The sequence below is a fragment of the Neopelma chrysocephalum genome, unplaced genomic scaffold (assembly GCF_003984885.1).
Source record: "Neopelma chrysocephalum unplaced genomic scaffold, ASM398488v2 Primary Assembly neopelma1_319, whole genome shotgun sequence".
Taxonomy (NCBI): Eukaryota; Metazoa; Chordata; class Aves; order Passeriformes; family Pipridae; genus Neopelma; species Neopelma chrysocephalum.
In genome coordinates, this window is record NW_020897981.1 from 468,243 (window position 1) to 487,734 (window position 19,492).

General features: G+C 54.4%; 1 protein-coding gene across 3 annotated transcripts in view; it reads right to left on the reverse strand.

Annotated features, from left to right (window-relative positions):
- Positions 1-2,485: 2,485 nt before the first annotated feature.
- SIL1 (SIL1 nucleotide exchange factor) overlaps positions 2,486-19,492 on the reverse strand; it is a 99,021-nt gene continuing 82,014 nt past the window's right edge. For all 3 annotated transcript variants that reach the window (XM_027705100.1, XM_027705101.1, XM_027705102.1), the window contains exons 8-10: positions 6,941-7,037; positions 4,594-4,758; positions 2,486-2,948 (exon numbers count right to left, since the gene is read on the reverse strand). In XM_027705100.1, coding sequence (XP_027560901.1) covers positions 2,598-2,948; positions 4,594-4,758; positions 6,941-7,037 — 613 coding nt within the window. In that variant the 3' untranslated portion in view covers positions 2,486-2,597. The remainder of the gene's footprint in view (positions 2,949-4,593; positions 4,759-6,940; positions 7,038-19,492) is intronic.

Consider the following 19,492-nt stretch of genomic DNA (forward strand, 5'->3'; position numbering starts at 1 on the left):
CCCTGCTACTTAACAGTGACAAGCGACACGCTGTGCATGGCAGCCAGGAATATTTCAGCATGAAGGAGGGCTGGTGGCCCTGAACCAGCTGCAAGGAGGTGCCTGGCTGGGGTCACAGTGGGGACTCTGGTGGCATTTGGGCACCAAATGCAAAGCCCTGCAAGGCTGTGCCAGCCCCGGCTCAGGGCTGGGGGACAGAGGGACCGGCCGGGCTCTTCTATTAATTTATTTTCCACACATATTTTAACGCCGGTGCTGCTGCCCCGGGGCCCGGGAGCCGCGGTGGGAGCGGCAGTGAGAGAGATGCCTGTTGTGCCAGAGCTGGAAGGGAACACGGGGATTACAGCTAATCACCTCCTGGCAGCGCTGGAAGCAGACCTGGAAGGGAATACAGGGATTAGAGCTCCTCTAATCACCTCCCGGCCGCGCTGGCAGCAGGGTGTGCTCGGGTGTCCCCAGGGTGTCCCCCCAGCCGGTGCCAGGCGGTCACAGGCGGCTCCGCAGCCGGGACTGCCCCGTGCTTGTGCTGCCTGCACCTCGTGTGCTGCTGGGAGGAAACGCTGCTGCCCCAAAAGCTGCCTGCAAAGAGGGGCTGGCAGGAAAGCTGCTGGTAACCACCCGTGGCAGTAGCCAGCACCTGGCTGCCGTCACATTTCAAGGTTGTGAAATTTGTTTAAGAGGGTTTTTTTACATTTTCCAGTGTTTCTGCTGCTGTAGGAACAATGGCTGCAGGGTGGGAGTGAGACAAGAGGCCCCCCCCAAACACCCGCGGTGTTTGATGGCTTCTGGCAGACCTCAGATCCCCCCTGCTCCCAGCTCCCCCAGGACATGGGGTGTGGGGGGCTTCCCTCCACAGGGGAACAGCAGCTGCACCTCAGCTGGGGACAGTCCCCATGGAGGGCACCTGGCACCTGTGTGGGGCAAGGGAAGGCAAAGGCCTGGTGTGAATGGTCCCAGTGTGCACATGGGGCACACGGCACCAGGAGGGGACAGCAAGGTGGAGCTTGAGCTTCTCCTCCCCCTGTCCCTCTCCCAGCCATGAGTGGCCTCCACTCAGCCTTCAGGGCCCGTTCCTCCTCCATGCAGCACCCCAGTGCTGGCCCAGGTCAGGCTGTCCTGGCACAGCCATGGCCAGGGGACACGTGCCCGTCCCCAGACACGGGGCAGGAGTGTGAGGCTCACTGGGCTCACTGCAGTGTCCAACCCTGCACAGTTCTCACAGGGGAATTGTGAGAAGTAGAATTCATCACTCCTTACTAAAATAAAACCCAAACCTTCCCCAGAAAGGGTTCAGAACAAGGAGGGGTTTGGACTGAAAGACCAGGTTGGATGGGGCTTGGAGCAACCTGGGCTAGTGGAAGGTGTCCCTGCCATGGCAGGGGGTAGAACAAGGTCCCTTCCAACCCAAACCAGTCTGTGATTCTGTAATGATCCTATGAAATTAAACAGACAAAATCATGAATAAATTTAGTTTTCATAACTCTCTGCTGCTTGTAGTGAGGTGGCAGCCAGAGGCTTGGGCAATACTTTGGATTCTCCTCACCTGAAGATGGATGATGAGGGGGTACAGAATGAACTCAATGAGGAGAGGGTGGAACATCCCCAGTGGACCATCCAGCGTGAGAAGAAGCTTAAGGAGGTTCATGGAGGAAGGGACGTGAGTTGAGAAAAGAGAAGCTGCAGCTGGAGGAGGTGTGTGGAGGGAGATGCCCAGCCCAGCACATCATGGAGAGAGTGCTGCACAGCAGAGGGGAAAACCCCTGGCTGGCCAGTCTCGATCCCTTGGGAGCCACCTCCAAAGACAAGCACAACACAAGTGGGAAAGCTCAGTGGTCTGTTTTTAGGCAGGGTGTGCTGCAGAGCCTCGGCCATGGCTGGAGCGGCTCCGGGGCTGTGTCACACCAGGGCTGGGGGGTGTCCCCACCCCAAACCCTTGGGCTGTGGCTGACCCTGAGCACAGAGGGGCTGGGTGACTGCACTGAGGGGTGGTGGGGCTGGGCCTCAGGGGTGGTCATGACCACGGGATAGTCCTGCTCCAAGCATAGCCTGGATCAGAGCCCTCCAGAGAGCCCCTCCAACCAGGGCTTTATGGAAACAGTGCCCAGCCCTCCTGAACAAGCACTGAGCAATCCCCATCCCAGTGGTGCTGTCCGAGGGCCACGGTGCCTCACACAGGAGCAAACACAGATCACAGACATGGCAGGTCATCACTGGGCATGGACAAAGGCAGCTCAGAGCTGTGGGAACACACACTTTGTGCAGCAAAGCTGCCTCACACACACAACCCCACATCCCTCAGCCCTTCCCACCCAGATCCTGCAGAAGGACTGAGAACATGCAGAAGGTGCCATGGTAAGGGCAGTGTCAGTTGAGCCTCCACCTTGTTCCCCCCACAGCATGCACCTCCATTCTTGCAGCATTACCACATGGAAAATGAGACGTGCCACCCCCAGATGTTTCAATAACAAAGCTGTTGGCCCAGTGCTGGGATCTCATTTTGTCCAAAGGTTTATTCCAAAGTGTGTTTACACTGGTGCCACCCAAACTCACGCTGTTACCCTGAATTATCTGCAATTGAACTGAACCTACAGTCACTTTCACCTCAACTCCTGGATGATGGTGTTTATGGAGCCGAGGAGCTCCCTGAAGTAGCCGTCCTTGTCCCCTTCCCGCTGCTCCTCGGCCGCCAGCTCCTCGTACTCGCTGCGCAGGAGGCCCAGGGTGGTGCCCAGGGCGGGGTCCCCCCGGTAGTGCTCCCTGCAGAAGGCCATCAGCACCCCCACCAGCTTGAGCACCTTCTCCCGGGTGTCGTGCTCAGGCATGGCCAGCAGGTTGGGAGCCACCGCGCACCAGTCCTGCTCCACCACCGCCGGCACCAGCCTCACCTCCCGGTACTGCTGGATTTTCTCTTCCATCTGCTCTCCGTGCTGTGAGTCCTCAAGCAGCATCTGCGGGAAGTGGTGGAGCAGAGATTAATATCCCTGTCAGAGAGAAACTGCTCCCAGGAGGTGGCACGTGGTGGCAGAGGAGGATGCACACCCTGTAACACCTGCCTTGGACGGTGACTTGTCACAGAAGACCAAGACGAGGTTGTGTCCTGGTTCCCTGCCACAGGGGCTGGTTTCCTGGAAAACTCCCAGTGACTAGGGGTTTCTGTGTCCCATGGCCCTGAAAGGGCATGCAAAAGGCAGGAAGCACAGCAGACCTGGAAAGCCTCTGGTCTGCTTTGGGCGCCTGCAGCACCTCACAAACATCACCCACCGCTGGGGTCTGTGCTGCTCCCACCACAGACATGGAGATCTCCGTGTCCTCCAGCCACAGCCAGACCTTCCCCTCCCAGCCTGGTCCAGAAACACCCCGATACTGTTGGAGCCTGGTCATAAGGATTGACAGGAATGACACACTGAGGACAGTGAGGGACAATGGCAAGGAGACCTCCCCTCTCCTCGTCCTCCAGAGAGCTGCCTGATGAACTGCAGGCAGGATTTGGGGTGACAAGGAAAGAATGTGGCAGAAAAAGGTACTCAGAGCCCCAGTGACTCATGTTTCAGCACCAAGAGCTGCCAAGGTGGTTTATGATTTCCAATACAACCCATCCAGTGGTCACCCAACCCACCCCAAACCTGCCACCCCTACTGGCACCCAGGGCTGTGCCACCTCCCCCATGAAGCCCTGGGATTGATGCACGGAATTCCCAATCCAAAGAACAGTGAAAAATCATTGTTTTAACATAGACTTGAGACTCTGCTGGGCTGTGCCCTGCCCCAGCCCCACAGAGCCAGGAACAGATGGAGCTGCTGTGGGGGGCAGCCAGAAGATGGGCAGCAGGATCAAATGGGAATGGTTTGAGTCAAAATGCCCATGTCCTCTCCTTGCCCATGGAGCCGACAGGATCATGTTAGAGTCAGCACCTGATAAGATTTCAGACCTGCGAAAATAATTTGCACCTTTACAAAGTCTCCTGGAAAATAACTGATTTAACACAGAGGTGCTGCTCTGTGGTGCCTGCAACCCAGGTATTAGAGCAGCCATAATCCGCGGGGCAAATTGGCCATAAACTGAGCCAGAGTGGATTTAATTCCCATACTCTGGAGTCAGGGAAACGCATGGACTGAACAACAAGCCATGCCAAGGAAAGATGGGCTTTAAACTGACATTTACAGCAGTAATCCAGGGTATTTGAAAATAAAACACTGCACATGGCAGGCTGGGTTCCAGTGAGGGCCGTGCAGCAGGGCAGGGGCTCTCCAGCAGGGGCACAGCGGTGCCAGCCGGGCCCTCGGCTGGGGCTGGACACCAGCACCTGGACACTAGAGCCCAGTGCCCGCACTCCCTACTCGTGTCCTTGGTGCTGTGTTATTTAAACACCCCCAGGAGGAAAGTGGCTTAAAGAAATGTAAAGGTTTCAGCTGGCTCTGGGCTGTCCCAGGCACTGGAGCCCCGCAGTGGTGGTCGGTGGGCGGGAGGGGACTCGGCCCCACGGCACCGAGGCAGGGTTGGGCCCTCCTCACACTCATCCTGTGAGGATGCTCAGTGTTAGCTCGGTGAGGGGAGCAGGTGGGGACCCCCGTGGGTCCTGTCCCAGCTCCTCACCTTCTCCATGATGAGGTCGTAGAGCAGCGTCACCACACGGACGTGCAGGGTCTCCATCCCCTTCTGCCGGAAGAGGCTCCTGAGCACCTGGAGGCCGCCCAGCTTGAGGAACTGCTGCTGGGCATAGGGGAAGTGTCTCAGCATGGAGGACAGGGCGAAGAGAGCCTGGTGGAGAGAGAGAGGGCCATCAACACAGCGGGCACGGCCACTGCGTATGGCGTGGCCTCTCTTCACGGCACCCATGGGGACAGCAGGAACACCCCAGCCCACCCGTGCAGAGCTCCCTGGAAAATGCATTCCAATCCCTCCTTGCTGAGGGGCATCTCCAACAGTCCCCTTTGCTCCTGATCCCAACCCCGTCCCCAGCACCACAAGGCTACCCAAACTTGGGTGACTTGCACCTGAACCCCAACCTGGGCTGTCACCGTGTTTGGTAGATCAGTGACCCAGGGGGACCCGTGACCAGCACCTGACAGACCCAATACCATCATCTCCCACTGCTCTCCCTCCCAGTCTTTGGTACAGAGCCCAGTTATGGGGTTGGGATGGGGTGAGGGGGGTCCAGCACCGCTCAGCAGCCCGATCCCTGTGAGATAATTTGGATGCCCGGGGTGATGCCCCTGCACCTACATAGTCAGAGGAGAAGACCATGATGTTCCCCAGCACCCAGCCCTGGCACAGGCCCTGTCAGGGTGCAGCACCACGTGCCAGCACCCCCCACGCCTGCGGGGCCTCGGGCAGTGCAGGGTTAGTGCTGAGGAGGCAATTAGGAGCCACTCTAATCCCACTGGATCTCACACTGTCTGGCTTTGACAACCGTGGTGGCAGAGGGGAGGCTGAGCCTGCCCCGGGCAGGGCACGGGGATGCTCATCTGGGCGCGTGCCAGGAGCTGAGCCGGCCCCTCCGCACACCGGGCTGGGCCCCGCTCCTGGACAGATCCGAGCTGACAGCCATGTCTTCCCCAGCCCCATTTGTTTCTATTTTCCATTTTCCGAGTTGCCGCTGGTGAATTTGAGATGTTTCTGTCTCCGTTTTTAATCACAGGCCAAAGGACGGGGGAGGGAAGGAATGCACTTTTGGCCTCGTTGTCGTGCACTGCTGCGAGCACCGGGGCGGAAAAACCACCGGAGCGAGAGCTGGGGGCGGCTGCCCTGTGCAGGAAGGGTCTGGGGCACTGCCCTGTCCTTGGGATCCTCGCCTGGAGAGAGGCAGGAGACTGTGCACAGCATAGGAACTGGAAATTAAAGGCCTCTGTCCTCCTGGAAAAGGGGGTTCAACCCTTGGAGGGTCTCATAAGGCTGCATGTCAATGTGGACAGCACTGAGCCCTTCCCTCTCACTTCTCCAGGGACTGCCAGAGGCTCAGTGGAAAGAATTATTCTGGGCCCAGCACCCAGGGGTTCACAGTGATGCTGGTGAGGGCCCCTGCGTGCCCAGCCATCCCTCTCCACCCCAAAACAAGCTCTGGATTGAGCCAGAGGCACTCCCAGAAGGAGTTTCTGAGCATGAAGAACCCTGTGGTGCACTCTAGATGGGATTTCCTCATATCCATGGCCAAATGCAACGGGATTCTCCAGCCTCTCCCATGCCTTTTGCTTGATGGAGAACTCTTCCCAGGCACTAAAGGGGAACACGTTTTTGGGAGCTTGTTACAGCCCAGGCAGCACCCGGCGGTGTGAGCGACGTCCCAGACGAACAGAGGAGCTGACGGTGCCCTCACCCTGCCAGACCCCTCACACAGGAGGCCCCCGTGTTAAACAGGGCTGGGGGGAGCAGCCAGGTAACGTTCCAGGGGTGGCATCACACACTAAAGCGAGGGTAATGGGATCTCATGCTCCAGGGAGTGCAGCAGGAGGCAGGGAGGGAGGGGCAGGCAGCCCCCGGCCCGACGGACAGCGCTGCACATTTGGCTGGGGGCTCTCGGCACTGCTCGCTTGGCTCCAAAGCCTCTGCCCAAGGCAGGACACGGGGCTGGCTCCAGCAATTAGCTCCTTCCAAACGTCAGCTCCCGTGCTGGTTGGGCTCTGATTGCTCTGCCTGCCATGGGGACCCTCGCCTGTCCCCCCGAGGGGCTGCGGCACCGCGCCCTGTCCCCGCGGGCTGTGCCTGCTGTGTGTGCCACTGCTGGCTCTGGGGGCAGACCCACAGCATCAGGGGCAGCCAGCTCTGCTGGAGGTGGGCTGGCACCCAGGGCTACCCTCCTGCACTCCTGGGAGCAAAGCCCACCCAGTGTGGGGAGCAGCACGAGGTCCCACACTCTCCAGATGTCAGTGACTTTCTGAGGAGTGTTTACGTGGAGTTCAGCACAAAAACAGCTTTGCCCAGAGGGGCAGCCCCACTCACTCACCTTCTTCCTGACAGCCAGAGGTTGTTCTGTGGCCAGAATAACCAGGAGCTTCTGCAGTGCCCCCCCTTCAATGGCTTCGATCTGGACTTTGGGGTTGCTGCAGGGACAAAAGCAAAAGGCAGGTCAGCAACAGAGTGGGGCACAGCAGGGTGGGAGGGAGCCTGCTCTGGCTGTACCAGCCATGGTGTGACAGCAGTGCCAGGGCAGTGACTGTCCCTGTGCTGGCCCTGCTGAGGCCCCTCCAGGGCTGTGTCCAGTTCTGGGCCCTCATGGAAGAGAGACATGGAGGGGCTGGAGCGTGTGCAGGGAGGGGAACGGAGCTGGGAAGGGTCTGGAGCAGCAGGAGCAGCTGAGGGAGCTGGGGGGGCTCAGCCTGGAGAAAAGGAGGCTCAGGGGGGACCTTCTGGCTCTGCAACCCCCTGACAGGAGGGGGGAGCCGGGGGGGGTCGGGATCTGCTCCCAGGGAACAAGGGACAGGAGGAGAGGGAACGGCCTCCAGCTGTGCCAGGGGAGGGTCAGTTGGACATCAGGAGGAATTTCTCCATGGAAAGGATGGTCAGGCATCCAGGAAAGTGGTGGAATCTCCATCCCTGGAGGTGTCCAAGGAAGGACTGGATGTGGCACTGAGTGCTCTGGGCTGGGGGACAAGATGGGCATTGGGCACAGGTTGCACTCGATGACCTGGGAGGTCTTTTCCAACCTCAGCAGTTCTATTCTGTTCTATTTCCAAACCACAGCGGACATGAATGAGGGTCAATCTACCCTGATCCCAAAACAAATCCCCCAGCTCCCACTGACCATGGTTCATGGTTATGGACAAGGTACCCACTTCTCCAGGTAACCCCTGCAGCCACCTCAAACACAGCACATGACCTAAAACGATGGCAGTGGGGCTGGGGAAGAGCCATCCTGGCCACCCATCACAGCCCCACATCCCACCTGGCTTCCCCCAGCAAGGAGCCCTCTCCTGTGATTTCCCTCACAGCCATTAATCCTCTCACTCCCCATCACACCCACTCCTTAACAGCCTTTACATTTCAGTTCTTGCTGCCCCCTCTCCTCACTCGCTGTGGATGTGCTGAGTGATTGAAGTGCTCTGCTGCTGCAGCCCCCTGCCTCCAGCTCACCAGGAGCAAGGTCCTGTTTGCCCCCACAAATTACACCTGACGCCACCACCCACACAACTCCCACAGCAAGTGCTTTTCTCCAAGGACTGCAATGGGTAAATCCATCCTTCTGCCTGCAGGGACAGGCTGGAATCTCAGGTCTGGATGTGAGCAGCTGCCCAGGGACAGACAGACAGGCAGGCCTTGCACTGCCCTGGGTACAGCCACACTGACACACTGCAAACCCACTTCTAGTACATCCTGAGAGGTGGAGGAGAGGTCAGGTGCTACAGGTTCCCTCCTTGGCAGGGCTTTCACAGTCGGAGCACAACACACTGACTGTCTCCATCCCCGATCCCGGGTCTCTCATGCTCCGAGAAACAGCTCCAGCACTTCAGCCTTTGCTCCCCCCTGAAGCAGCAATTGCACAGTGCCCAGACAAAGGTCACCGATGCTGTGACACACCCACAGCTCCCACTGCTCCCGGGGAGCTGCTGGAGCAGCCAGTCCAAGCCCCCTCCATGAAATGAGAGAGACAGAGGCAGACAGGGTCATAAAGAAACAAAACCAGAGACAAACGGAGCTGGGCAGGGAGCAGCTTGGAGTTAAACCCACGGCTCACACAGCAAAGCACCACACTCATCTGTGTCAGCCAGCCTGCCCTCCCTGCTCCACCCAGGCTTTGCTTCTCGCACCAGGAGGAGCCTCCCAGGGCTCTGAGGCAGCAGATCTGGGGTGGGGGTTCCCAGCTGCCACTACCAGGCTGACCTCAGGGCAGGGCAAGGGGGGTTTGGTGAAAGCCACCTTTGATTTCTCCTTCCTCACCCATTTGCTGCAGCAGACATCCAGGCAGAGCCCTGGCACAGGCACCCTGCCGAGGAGGAGCACCTGTGACCTGCACAGACAGGGCAGGAAGGAGAAAGAACAAACCCAGGAGCTCCAGGATCCTCCTGCAGAAGTGATTTTCATAGCCTGGTCCTCAGAGCCATCCTGTGTGCCAGCCCTGCAGCAGCCCCAGCATGCCTGGGAGCAAACCAGCTTCTGTAGTGCCTGGGTCCAGGTGGGATCTCACACATCTACCATAATGTGTTTATCCCCAACCTCCCCATGCCAGGAGGTGCAGCAGAGTCTCCTCCTGCAGAAACAAGATGTTATTTTTCACCCCAATATGTTGTGTAAGGACCCAGCGATGGCATCTCTGACGGCCTGGGCTGGGCTCTGATTTGGGGAGTCAGGAGTAAATGGAGGCAAACAGCCCTAAAACCTTCAGCTGCTCCCAGACCACCCCTGGCCCCAAGGCCATTTTCTCCCAGCTGCCAACTGCTGCTCTCATTCACCTCCAGCCATACCTGCAGGCACAGGGACAGCACAGGGACACCCCAGGGACAGTGCTGCAGCCCTGCAGCATCTCATCCACCCCATCCAGCCAGAGCAACTTCTCCCAGGGCAAAGGTGGGATGAGTACACAGGTGGGATGGAGGGCCAACAGCTCCCAGAGCACCCAGTGTGGGATGAAGACTCATCTAATACACCCCAGCCAGTGGAAAGGGCCTAAGTGTGACCCCACCTCAGAAGAGCCAGAGATAAGGAACATCCAGCCTACAGAACCAAACAAATCCTGCACCTCCTTTGGTCCAGACAGATGTATCAGACATATCCAGGGCCTGTGATCCTCTGGGAGCCTGGAGATGCAGCACCCAGAAGGCAGCAAAGAACCAGAGCAGTGAGAAGTGATACCTGTCCCAAGGTCACTGGAGGAGCCCTGGGCAGGGAGTTGGGCACAGCCGGTGCTGGGATGGCTGAGCACAGCACAAAACCTCCTCCTGCAGAGGCTGAGCAGCACGAGCAGAGCTGTGGGGCTGTGGTCAGAGCCCTGGGCACCTCCAGAGCTGACCCAGTGACTGCAGGAGCCACACAGACACAGCCCCCCTGCTGGGACGAGCTCTGCTGCCCATCCGGCAGGAGCAGCAAAAAGAGGCTTTTCCAGCAGTGAGTTTTGGTCTCTGCCTTTGTCCAGGTTCTTCTTGTTTCTGTTTCAAGTTCATCTAGGGGAAGTCACAGCAGAGGTTGGGCTTTGCCCAGCACACCACCAGCCACACCACCAGGAGGGTTTTCAATGCCAGGGCTCCATGAGCAGTGGGAATAAGGGGTGAAGAAACCCCAGGTGCAGTTCCAAACCCCAAGGAGGAGCTGGCAAATCCAACTAATCAGAAAACGCAACTCCTGGTCCAAAAGTCTGACCAAATTTCACAAGTCACTCTGCATGATGGAGACCAGAGCAAGTGCAGAACAAGCTTGCAGGCAGGAACTTTGTGAGTGTAAGTGCACTGAAGGACAATCTCCTGGGCTGGAAACCTCTTAGTGCCATTCAAGGAAAACGGTAAGTTTGGGATGTCCAAGCTCTTTTGTCACATCTCTCTAAAATAAATAATAAGAACCCTTACAGCAAGGGACACGACTGAAATATTGGTGTGCCTTTAATGCTTGGCTGGTCACCTGGAGGATTTGATCTAATTAAAATCTCTGAACCATGGAGCTTTTGGCAAGGAGCAGCTCTGGAGGTTAGGGAGCCTTCCTGGCTGGTAGGTGTGCTGCTCTCACTTCTCAATGCTCCTGTTGTTCAATGTCTCTGCTATCAATAGTCCTGGCTTCAAACTAACAAAAAAGCTCCTTTGAAGGTTTGGAAAACTCAGCCCAGCTCTGTACAAATTACACTGTCAAGCCCAGGGAAAAGCAGCCTGAACAAAATAAACACAGTGAGACAGACTGTGGAGTGCTCTCATGGGAAATTCAACCTGTTAATCTGCTAATGGATATGGGATGGTGGCACCTGCAACAGAATTTGCTGAAATGGAATTCTGAGGCTGGGACAGGGGTGGAATACAGCCTGCAATGACATCCCATGATGCTGCAGTGATGGCACAGATTTGGATGTGCTCTAAGGATGAGATTAACCACTCTCATCCTGGGTGAGGAACAGCCACAAGGCTACAGGGACTTGACACAAGCACTGTGCTTGGGTTCAAACAGCTTCCCAAGAGAGACCCTGTGTGCTAAACAGCCCAGTTTGCCCTGGGAGGACCCACCTCAGCTATGGGGTCACACCACATCCCCTCCAGATGTGGTCCTCACTGCACATCCGAGGTCCTTGTGGCTTCCAGGCACGCTGCTCACGTCCATCACAACCATCTCTCTCAGTCTGTGGCTGAAGAGTAGCAAACAAGGCTGGGTCAGGCTCATGGGACTGATCCATGTAAGACACTGCCCAGGCACTGGGGCAGGCCGGGGGTAACAGGCACACTGCTGGGGTTCACACTGCCCAGGGTGTGTGCAGCAGGGTGAAGAGCTTGGGAAGAGCAGCAGCAATCTCTACTGCCCACAGCTGACCTCACCATCCTCCCTGAGCAGCTCCTGGGGAAGCTCTGTCCCTTGAGAGGTGGGCTCTGATCTGTGGTGGAAGTTCCTGAACTCTGTGGGACATGTGTCACCCCTCCCAGACTGCGAGAGAAGCCCTGGACAGCCTCAGGCACAGGCCACCAGAGTGTCTCAGTATGGAGCCTGGAGATGGATACCCCCTTTCCCAGGGTGCAGCCTGGCTCCTGGGGCGGTGACTTTGCAAACACAAATTTAAAGTGCCATTTCATCAGCCCAGCACTTCCCTCTTGGTGGCTGGGGAAGGTGACCTTCAGTTTTCTGCCAGTTCCCATCTCCCTGGGTTGGAGTCAGAACTTCCCACAAGGGGCCAGACATTATTACAGTCATGGCTGGTTTGCCAGAGCACCACGAGCCTCAACAGGACACGGAGAGGGAAGCAAAGGTAATAAAATCCAGGGCTGGTGTTCTGGGATCAGCTCTGGGAGTGCAACTGAAATGAAGCTGATGCAGAGCCTGGTTGGTGGCAGGTCCTGCCATGGGCAGGGTGTGAAGGCAGAGATGGACCCAGCACCTTCCCCAAGCTGCCAGGTTGGGACATTTGTGCCCTTCTTCCTTTTTTCTTCCATTAAAGCTCTTTGTGGGAGCAGCAAGATCTCAGGCTGTGGATGACTGGACAGAGGACCCACGAGCAGCACAATGGAGGCTTCCTGGAGGAGAGGTGGTCTCACAGGGTGGGGTCAGAGCCCTCCAAACAGCCTCTGCACCTGCCCCTGGCTTTGGACTGTTAGGGATCTGCTTGTGGAATGGCTGTCCTTTATCCCTGGATGTTGGTTTGGACATGCTATGGAGCAGCACTGGCACAGGGGACACAGCTGTTGCTCCTGAAAATTCAGCATGGGCTTCTCTGCCATTTTCACTGGCAAATTTTCATTACATGAAAGCAGCTCCCATTTTGCTGAAGAAGGGATTTTTTAAGAGTACTCTCTGTTAAAAGATACCCTTATCCTACTCCTCCTAGGACAACCCCAAGTGCAAAAATTTAGGAGAGAATTTTCAAAGTTTTTCCAGACTGCACATGCGAGGGGTGTGGGAAGACTGAAAAGCAGCAACACAGCCCTGAGGCGACAGCAGCTCTGGAGTTAGGTGGGAACTTACAATACGGCAGCAAAATTAGATTTAAATTAAAAATAAAAAAAATAAAGCAAGCCAAGTGGTGCAGAGGGACCCGGGGACTCAGAGGCACAGAGCAGGGCAGGCAGGCAAATGCCCTTGTCTCTCTGCTGCTCTGGCAAGGACACACACAGAATATTTATTTCATGGCTGGCTTGTTGTAGGAACTGCACAAGACTCTAGGAAAGAAAGGGTCACCTCCTCACCTGGGCATCCTGCTGAAGCCAGGGGGAGAAAGACCAAGGAGAGGTGTGCCTGGGGAGTGCAGTGGAGGGGTCAGCCCTGCCTGGCAGGAGCAGGGGCTGGGCACAGCCCTGGCTGGGCCGTGCCCCACTCACGTGGCCACGGCTGCTGAGCCATGCCAGCATCTCCTCCCCAGGCACAGGCAGGGGAGGCTGCAGAGCTCCTGCTTTGATGAAAGCCCAGCCTGATGGTGGAAAGGCATGATAATCACCGGGCTAGACAGGGCTTAATGGGTCTCTTCTCTCCTCAGAACCAGTGCTCTGCGAGGCCGCCTGGGAAATCAAAGCTGGGGATCAAAGTCTGTAAGTCTGTGAAACAGCCTAAAAAATTTAGTGTAGTCTATTTAGCTTGTGCTATAACTTGAGGATCAGAAACAGGCAGCAAGGCAGCCTGGCTTACCTTTCCTTCCCCCTGTGTCCACCCCCCTCCCCAGTTTTCAGTCCAAAATCTGTCCATGAAGAAAACAAGAGCACCAACAGGAGTGCTCGGAGTTGAAATGTGCCTTGCCTGGCTCCTGGGGCCTCTCAAAACCTCACACCTCAGTCACAATTTGACAGGCAATAGAAAAGGTAATTTTTGTGAGTCCTGGAAACCAAAAAGCAACACAAGCAGGGTCACAATTGAAAAGGCCACTGACTTCTTCATCCTTCTCTGTATTTGGAGGATTTCTGCTCTTTTAAGCATAGTCGCGTTAAAATTACCTAACAAATAATAGATAGAGAGCTAAAAATGATCATTACGATGTCAGTAATTCCAGCCTGAACTAGATCTGTAAGTCTGAGACTCCTAAATAAGGGCAGAAAAGAGGCAGGATGATCAGCAGCTCATTAATACCTGCACGACTGAATTTCAGACTGCAGGTTTAAGAATAAAAAAAAAAAGGCATTAAAATACTTCAAGTGAGAAGCGACACATGGGGAGAACATGGTTTCCACCTGCACTCCAAGCACTGGCTATGACACGAACTATCCCCCTGGGAAATGACCATGGAGCAGGGAGCCCAAACAGCTCCAAATCTGCAGCTTCCTAGGTGTGCTCTGGTTAGATACATCTCCTTCCAAACTTCCTATCTTCCTTCTTAAGAGGAGGAAAACTGGGACAACTCAATGTCAACAACCCCACAGCCCCCTCACCCTCCAAACAACTCCCCAGCTCTGCCAGCAAATGACATTTGAGCGCAGGGCTGGTGAATCCCTCACAAAATACATATTTAACAGAGGCTTTCCACACTGCACAGTCCCATGGTATCAAAAAGGACATTTGCACAAACAATATGAGACATGCAGGATAGTAATAAAATACCCCCAACCCCACCAAGGCTGCCTGGGACTATTTGGAGTGAGAAGGTGGAGGCATGAGGAACAGTCACCCCCGAGGGCTGAATGCAGCAGAACTGGCCTAGAAATCCTCTTCTCTGAGCACCAGCTCAGACCTGAGTTTATCACAGACAAAGGCCTTCAGAGCTCCAACTTAAGGAGATTAAAAACCACCCAGAAAAATGGAGCCCTAAGTAGTTACACCGATCAAAATACAGCGGAAAAGAAAGCAGGGGTGAGGGGGGAAAACCTGACAAAAGGAAAACCAGGTTTCAATGGGCAACACAATACAACAATTTCATATGAAAGATGTGAAGCATAAAAGACATGTTAGATGTTCAAAAGCCCAGAATATAGGAGAGATATAAAAAAATCCCCAGAAGATGAAAATCTCCACTTCAATGCAACGCTGCCTTCTCCCTTCCTGCCAAGCCAGGCGCTCCTCACCGGAGCCAGGAGCAGCAACGTCCCTGGGAGAGCAACACGTCTCCCCGTGACATCCTGGATTACAGGGACACACGCACGGGGTTTAATGAGCAATTAGGTTATTGAGTATTTGTTGCTAAGAGGAGAATAGAACTGCAGAGAGAATAAGCTGGAGCTGAGTACGTGATTCTGCGATTTTGATGGGCTGATGTGATACTCAAACTGAGGGAGTGTGAATCATCCAGAGATGCAGGAACAGTGTGGAAGGCTGCCTGGGAAAAGCTGGGGGAACCTTGGCTTGGCTCTTGTATCTGTGTCCCGGGCAGGAGACAGTCGAGCTTCTTCTGAGCCCTGCAATGCTCTCTCTGAAGGCAGCAGGGCTGTGACACCCACTGGACAAGACCCAAGCTCCATGGGGACACAGTGACACTGGGTTTAACTGGGAAAACTCTGCTCTCAGCCACATGATGGAAGTGGGAATTATCTTGCACGAGCTCCTGGCCCCTTGCAGTCACAATATTGAGCTGGAAGCACAGAGTGTGATGTGGCTGGGGTTGGGAGGCACTGGGAGCACTGGAGCCACTGGGAGCCCCATGAGGAGGAGACCCAGCTCACCTGAGCCCAGGCAGGGCAAGGTCAGTGTTCTGGAAACAGGAAAAAATCTAGTGAGCTGCAGTGTTGTAACCCAGCTAACAGATGGACAACTGGATTTATACAAAGAGCTGTAAAAGTAAGTAATTAAATAAAAATAGAGAATAGCAAATCTGCTGCAGCAAGACACCTTGCAGGGATGCAGGAAGTCCCCCCAGCCAGGGCCCAGCATTCCAGGTGTGGGATGCAGGACACCAGGCAGCAGAGCTGGGGCACTTGTGTGAGTCAACAAAATCAAGGAGCTGCCCAAAGCTCGGCTGCTCCAGGGAGGAGTGATAGGAACACAGGCACTGAGCATGCAGCAAACCCCCTCCTCTTCCTCACCTCTCTGTAGAGCAGAGTAAGAGAGTGAATACTGACTCTGGCAGTAAAATCTGAGGTGCCAGAACAAAACCAACCACGCCAGATTGTTCTGCTGAGCACATACAAACAACAAACTGACTGGCTCTATTTATATCTGTAAGAAAAAATGGTCCCACAAAAACAGGTACACAACACAAAAACAAGCCCAGGCAGGAATCCCACCGCCCCAGCACAAGTGAAGCCCCCAAGGACACTCCCAGAGGCCCTCTCTTCTCCTGGCCCTTGGCTTTGCCAGCTCTGAGCTTCATTTCAGTGCCAGCACATACCCCCACCTCTGTGAACACTGGGCTGGGCTGGGGGGGCTTCTGCACCTGAAGCTCTCAGGGCAAGTGGGGGGGTGCAGCTTCAAGAGCCTCAGACACCAGTTTAATCAACAACCCACAAACCATTTTATGATTAAAAAGCAAAGGTTTCCTGGGGTGACTGCCATCACCCTGTAAGCACAGAGCTGGTGCCAAGGGAGCACCACCAAGGCCAGTCCAGCTTCTCCATTGTGATGGTGAAGGATGGGCCTTGCAGGCCACTCTGCAGAGTCTGTCACCCTGCTGTGATTTAAGGACTGGGTGACTCGTGTCCCATCTGCAACAGTCATGGGAATTCTCAGCTGAATGACTGATCCTTCCAGGTAGGCACAGGCAAGTGCTCCATGGTGCATGGAGAAGGACATCCCAGGAAATCCCCTCAGTGCTCAATCACCTAAACTGATGCTTTGTTTCTGAGGGTAAATCAACCTTACAGCCCTGTGTGCCACACTTAACAAAACACTCTCTAGGAATTCCTGAAAGCCTGGTGTTTTACTGTAGGTCAGATGCTGAAGGCTGGGCTCTGTTTCATCAGAGGCTGCATTAATAAAAAGTGAGTGATTCTCTCCCAATGCAAGCAGAACTCATTTATTTCTGTGACATTTTACCCACAGCCCTCAAAAATTGTGTTGATTTCTTTTTTAAAAAATCACCACACAGCAAGAAACAAGAACAATACCACAGGATTAATATCACGGCCTTGACCTCACCCTGTTTTCCACCAGAGAGACTTCAAAGCCCCCCCTGATTTACAGACAGGAGACTGAAGCTCTCCCAAGAGCATCGGCAGCTGTGTCAGGGTGTGAGTGTGAGTGCTGGTTCCTGCCTCCCTGCCTCACACTGCTTTTCCCTGCACGCCTCCAGATTCCTGGCTCCAAAGCTGACCTGGCCCAGGATGGTGGCAGGAACAACCAAGGTCCCACCCAGCTCTTTGCTGCTCTTGCAGGACCCCCAACAAGCCCCTTCTGCCCCTCGCAGTGGGGCAGCTTTGCACAGAAACCTCCCCATGAGTCTGTCCAATCGCTCTGAGCGTAATTCCAGGCATGCAAAGTTACTCAGATATTCCAACAAAACCTATTCACATGCCTTAGGTGAGATGCAAACACTGCAGAAAGCTGTCTGAAAGCCCCAGAAAAAGCAAGCCTTGGTGTGAAGCAGCGGGCTCTGAACGCTCCAGCTCAGCGAGCGCCGGTGTGACGCATCTCACTAATAATCCTGAGAGATGCTAAAGGTGCCCTGAGGCTCAGCCCTTCAATTGTTCTTCACTTTATTTGTTTGCTTGCTCATTTGAGCTGATTTTTCTTTAAGACAAGTGCTAATAATATCAAAAACCGAAGCAAGCCTTTCCCTGGCGTGTTCCTGTTGGGAATGCCAGCGGAGCGCAGGCACTCTCCAGCTCTTCCCCGAGACACAAAGCGAAGTGTGAGAACAGGCACTTCACTCCTCTCCCTTGCAGCACATCTTGGCGGAGCTCTGTCCTATTTTAACCCTGCCATCTGCTTCACAGCTCCACGTTCCTGCCGTTCCCAGGGAAGGCAGAGCAAATCTTCCCGTCATCTCCCACCCACTTGGCTCACGGCCCTGCCCCGGAGCACCCCCAGGTGCCACGGCGGAAGGTGTTGCTCCCAAACACTGATCCTCTCATCGCTTACGAGCCTCAGCTCACCCCACCCCACTCCTCAGCAGGCAAGGGAAGATGCTGGATCACAGGGAGACTCACCCCCACTGCAGTGTCACTCTTTAAACTCTGGCTCTTCCCAGTCCCATGGGGTTTAACGGTGCAATTACAGTCATTTTAGTCTATACAAGTAGATTTGTTTCACTGAGTCATGACTCAAAACCAAGACTTTGCTCCATTTACAAAAGCAAATCACCATCTTGCAAATGCCAAGCACAGATTTCTGCTCCAAAAGTGAAGCCTGGGGAACGCTTCCAGCCAGAGAGAGAATGGAAAAGCTGCATCTGCAAAAGCTGGGAAACCTTTTTTTATGTATCTGGTTTTGATAAACAGAGAGGACGACTTGTGGAACACCAGCTCCTGGAGAAACCTGATGCACTCACTCTGCATCAAGCAACTTAATCATGCATTGATAGAGGGGAGAGCGACAGCAGGAGATGCCACAGGACCAGGGACTGCGACACTGCAACACAACCCACAGACAATTCCAGCCAGTGCCTGGGTGAGAAGCCCTCGAGGAAAACTTGAGAGTCACAGAAAGCACCAGCAATTCTTTCTGCTTTCTGATTCATCCCTACCCACCCACATGCCACGGCAGAGGAGGCTGGAATTGCTACATTTAGTATGACATTTAAAAATCAAGGTTGTGCTGCTGATGGTCATTAAAAATCCAACAGCATTTTTCAGAAACAAGTGGGTACTCACATCAGTGTCCCTGCCAAGTATCAGCACAGCAGTAATTTTTCAAGCAACTTCATTTATAAGATAAAGGAAAATTTCGCCCACCTATAATTACTGTTATTACTGTTGCAGTTGGTTTTTAAACATTCACTATATACCTTTATATTTTCTACATACAAAATAAGATGAAAACATTTCCCCAACCCTTTCTTAGTCAGATTCATCTCTGTTAACATTAGACAGCTACAATTAAAACATCCATCCCAGAGGAGCTTCCTGGGCTCACTCAATAACATGTTCCGACCTGTGATCTGCACATCCCTATTCCTGTTCCTGTATTTCCATGGGACTTGCCCTGGTTAACCCCGAAAGGCAAGTCCACTGCCCAAGGCTTTAGGTTCACCCTAAAGGGGGCTGCTCTTCTGAAAAGCATCTGAGGAATTCAAAGTCACCTACAGGGAGCAGAAAAAGTGATTTGTCTGGTGGGAGATGGGGCTTCCTCTGACTCCTGTCTTAGCTGGGATGATTTGCCTCTTGGAGGAGTCCCTCTCCCTGTCTGGAGACAGAGTCTGGACAGGTAGCTCAGGTGGACACTCATGTAGGAGACCGGAGCTGGGTGACATGGATCCCATCTTCAGAGACAGGGTGAAGGAAACACCTCCAAATGCCTGAATCAAGCTGTCAAAGAGCTAAAATGATCAATCTAGCCAATAAAATATGGGAGTAACACAAAGAATTCATATGCAAGTATAAGAAACGAAGCCATGGCAGGTACCACAGCTAAACTGGGTGCTCAGGAAGGGCTGGAGCAGGGAGAGGAGCACTTTGAGAAGGGAACATTTTGCATAAAAGATGCAGTGGAATAAAATAATTATGCAAGAAGAAGGGGATTTCAGCAGCGTGTCCTACATCACTGATGGATGGAGAGAGTGGATACCTGGACAAAGAAAGCTGACGTGCTAATTAAGATTTAATGATCCTAAAGGCAAAGAGAAAAAGCCCTCATCAGCCTTAGCCTGGCACTGAAATGGTTTGGAAAAGCCTGAAAGATCTTGGGACAAACACCACCTCTCTAAGGCAGAGCATCAAGCAGGTTCTGTGAGGCAGGAGAGAAGGGCTTCATCAGCAGGGTATAGAAAGCTCCGAGAGCTGAGAGTGGCTGTGGAAGCTGAGATGCCTGGATTTGGGAACAGCTTGAATGCAAAGGGTGAAGGAGGAAGCGGGTTCACTTTCAACGCTCC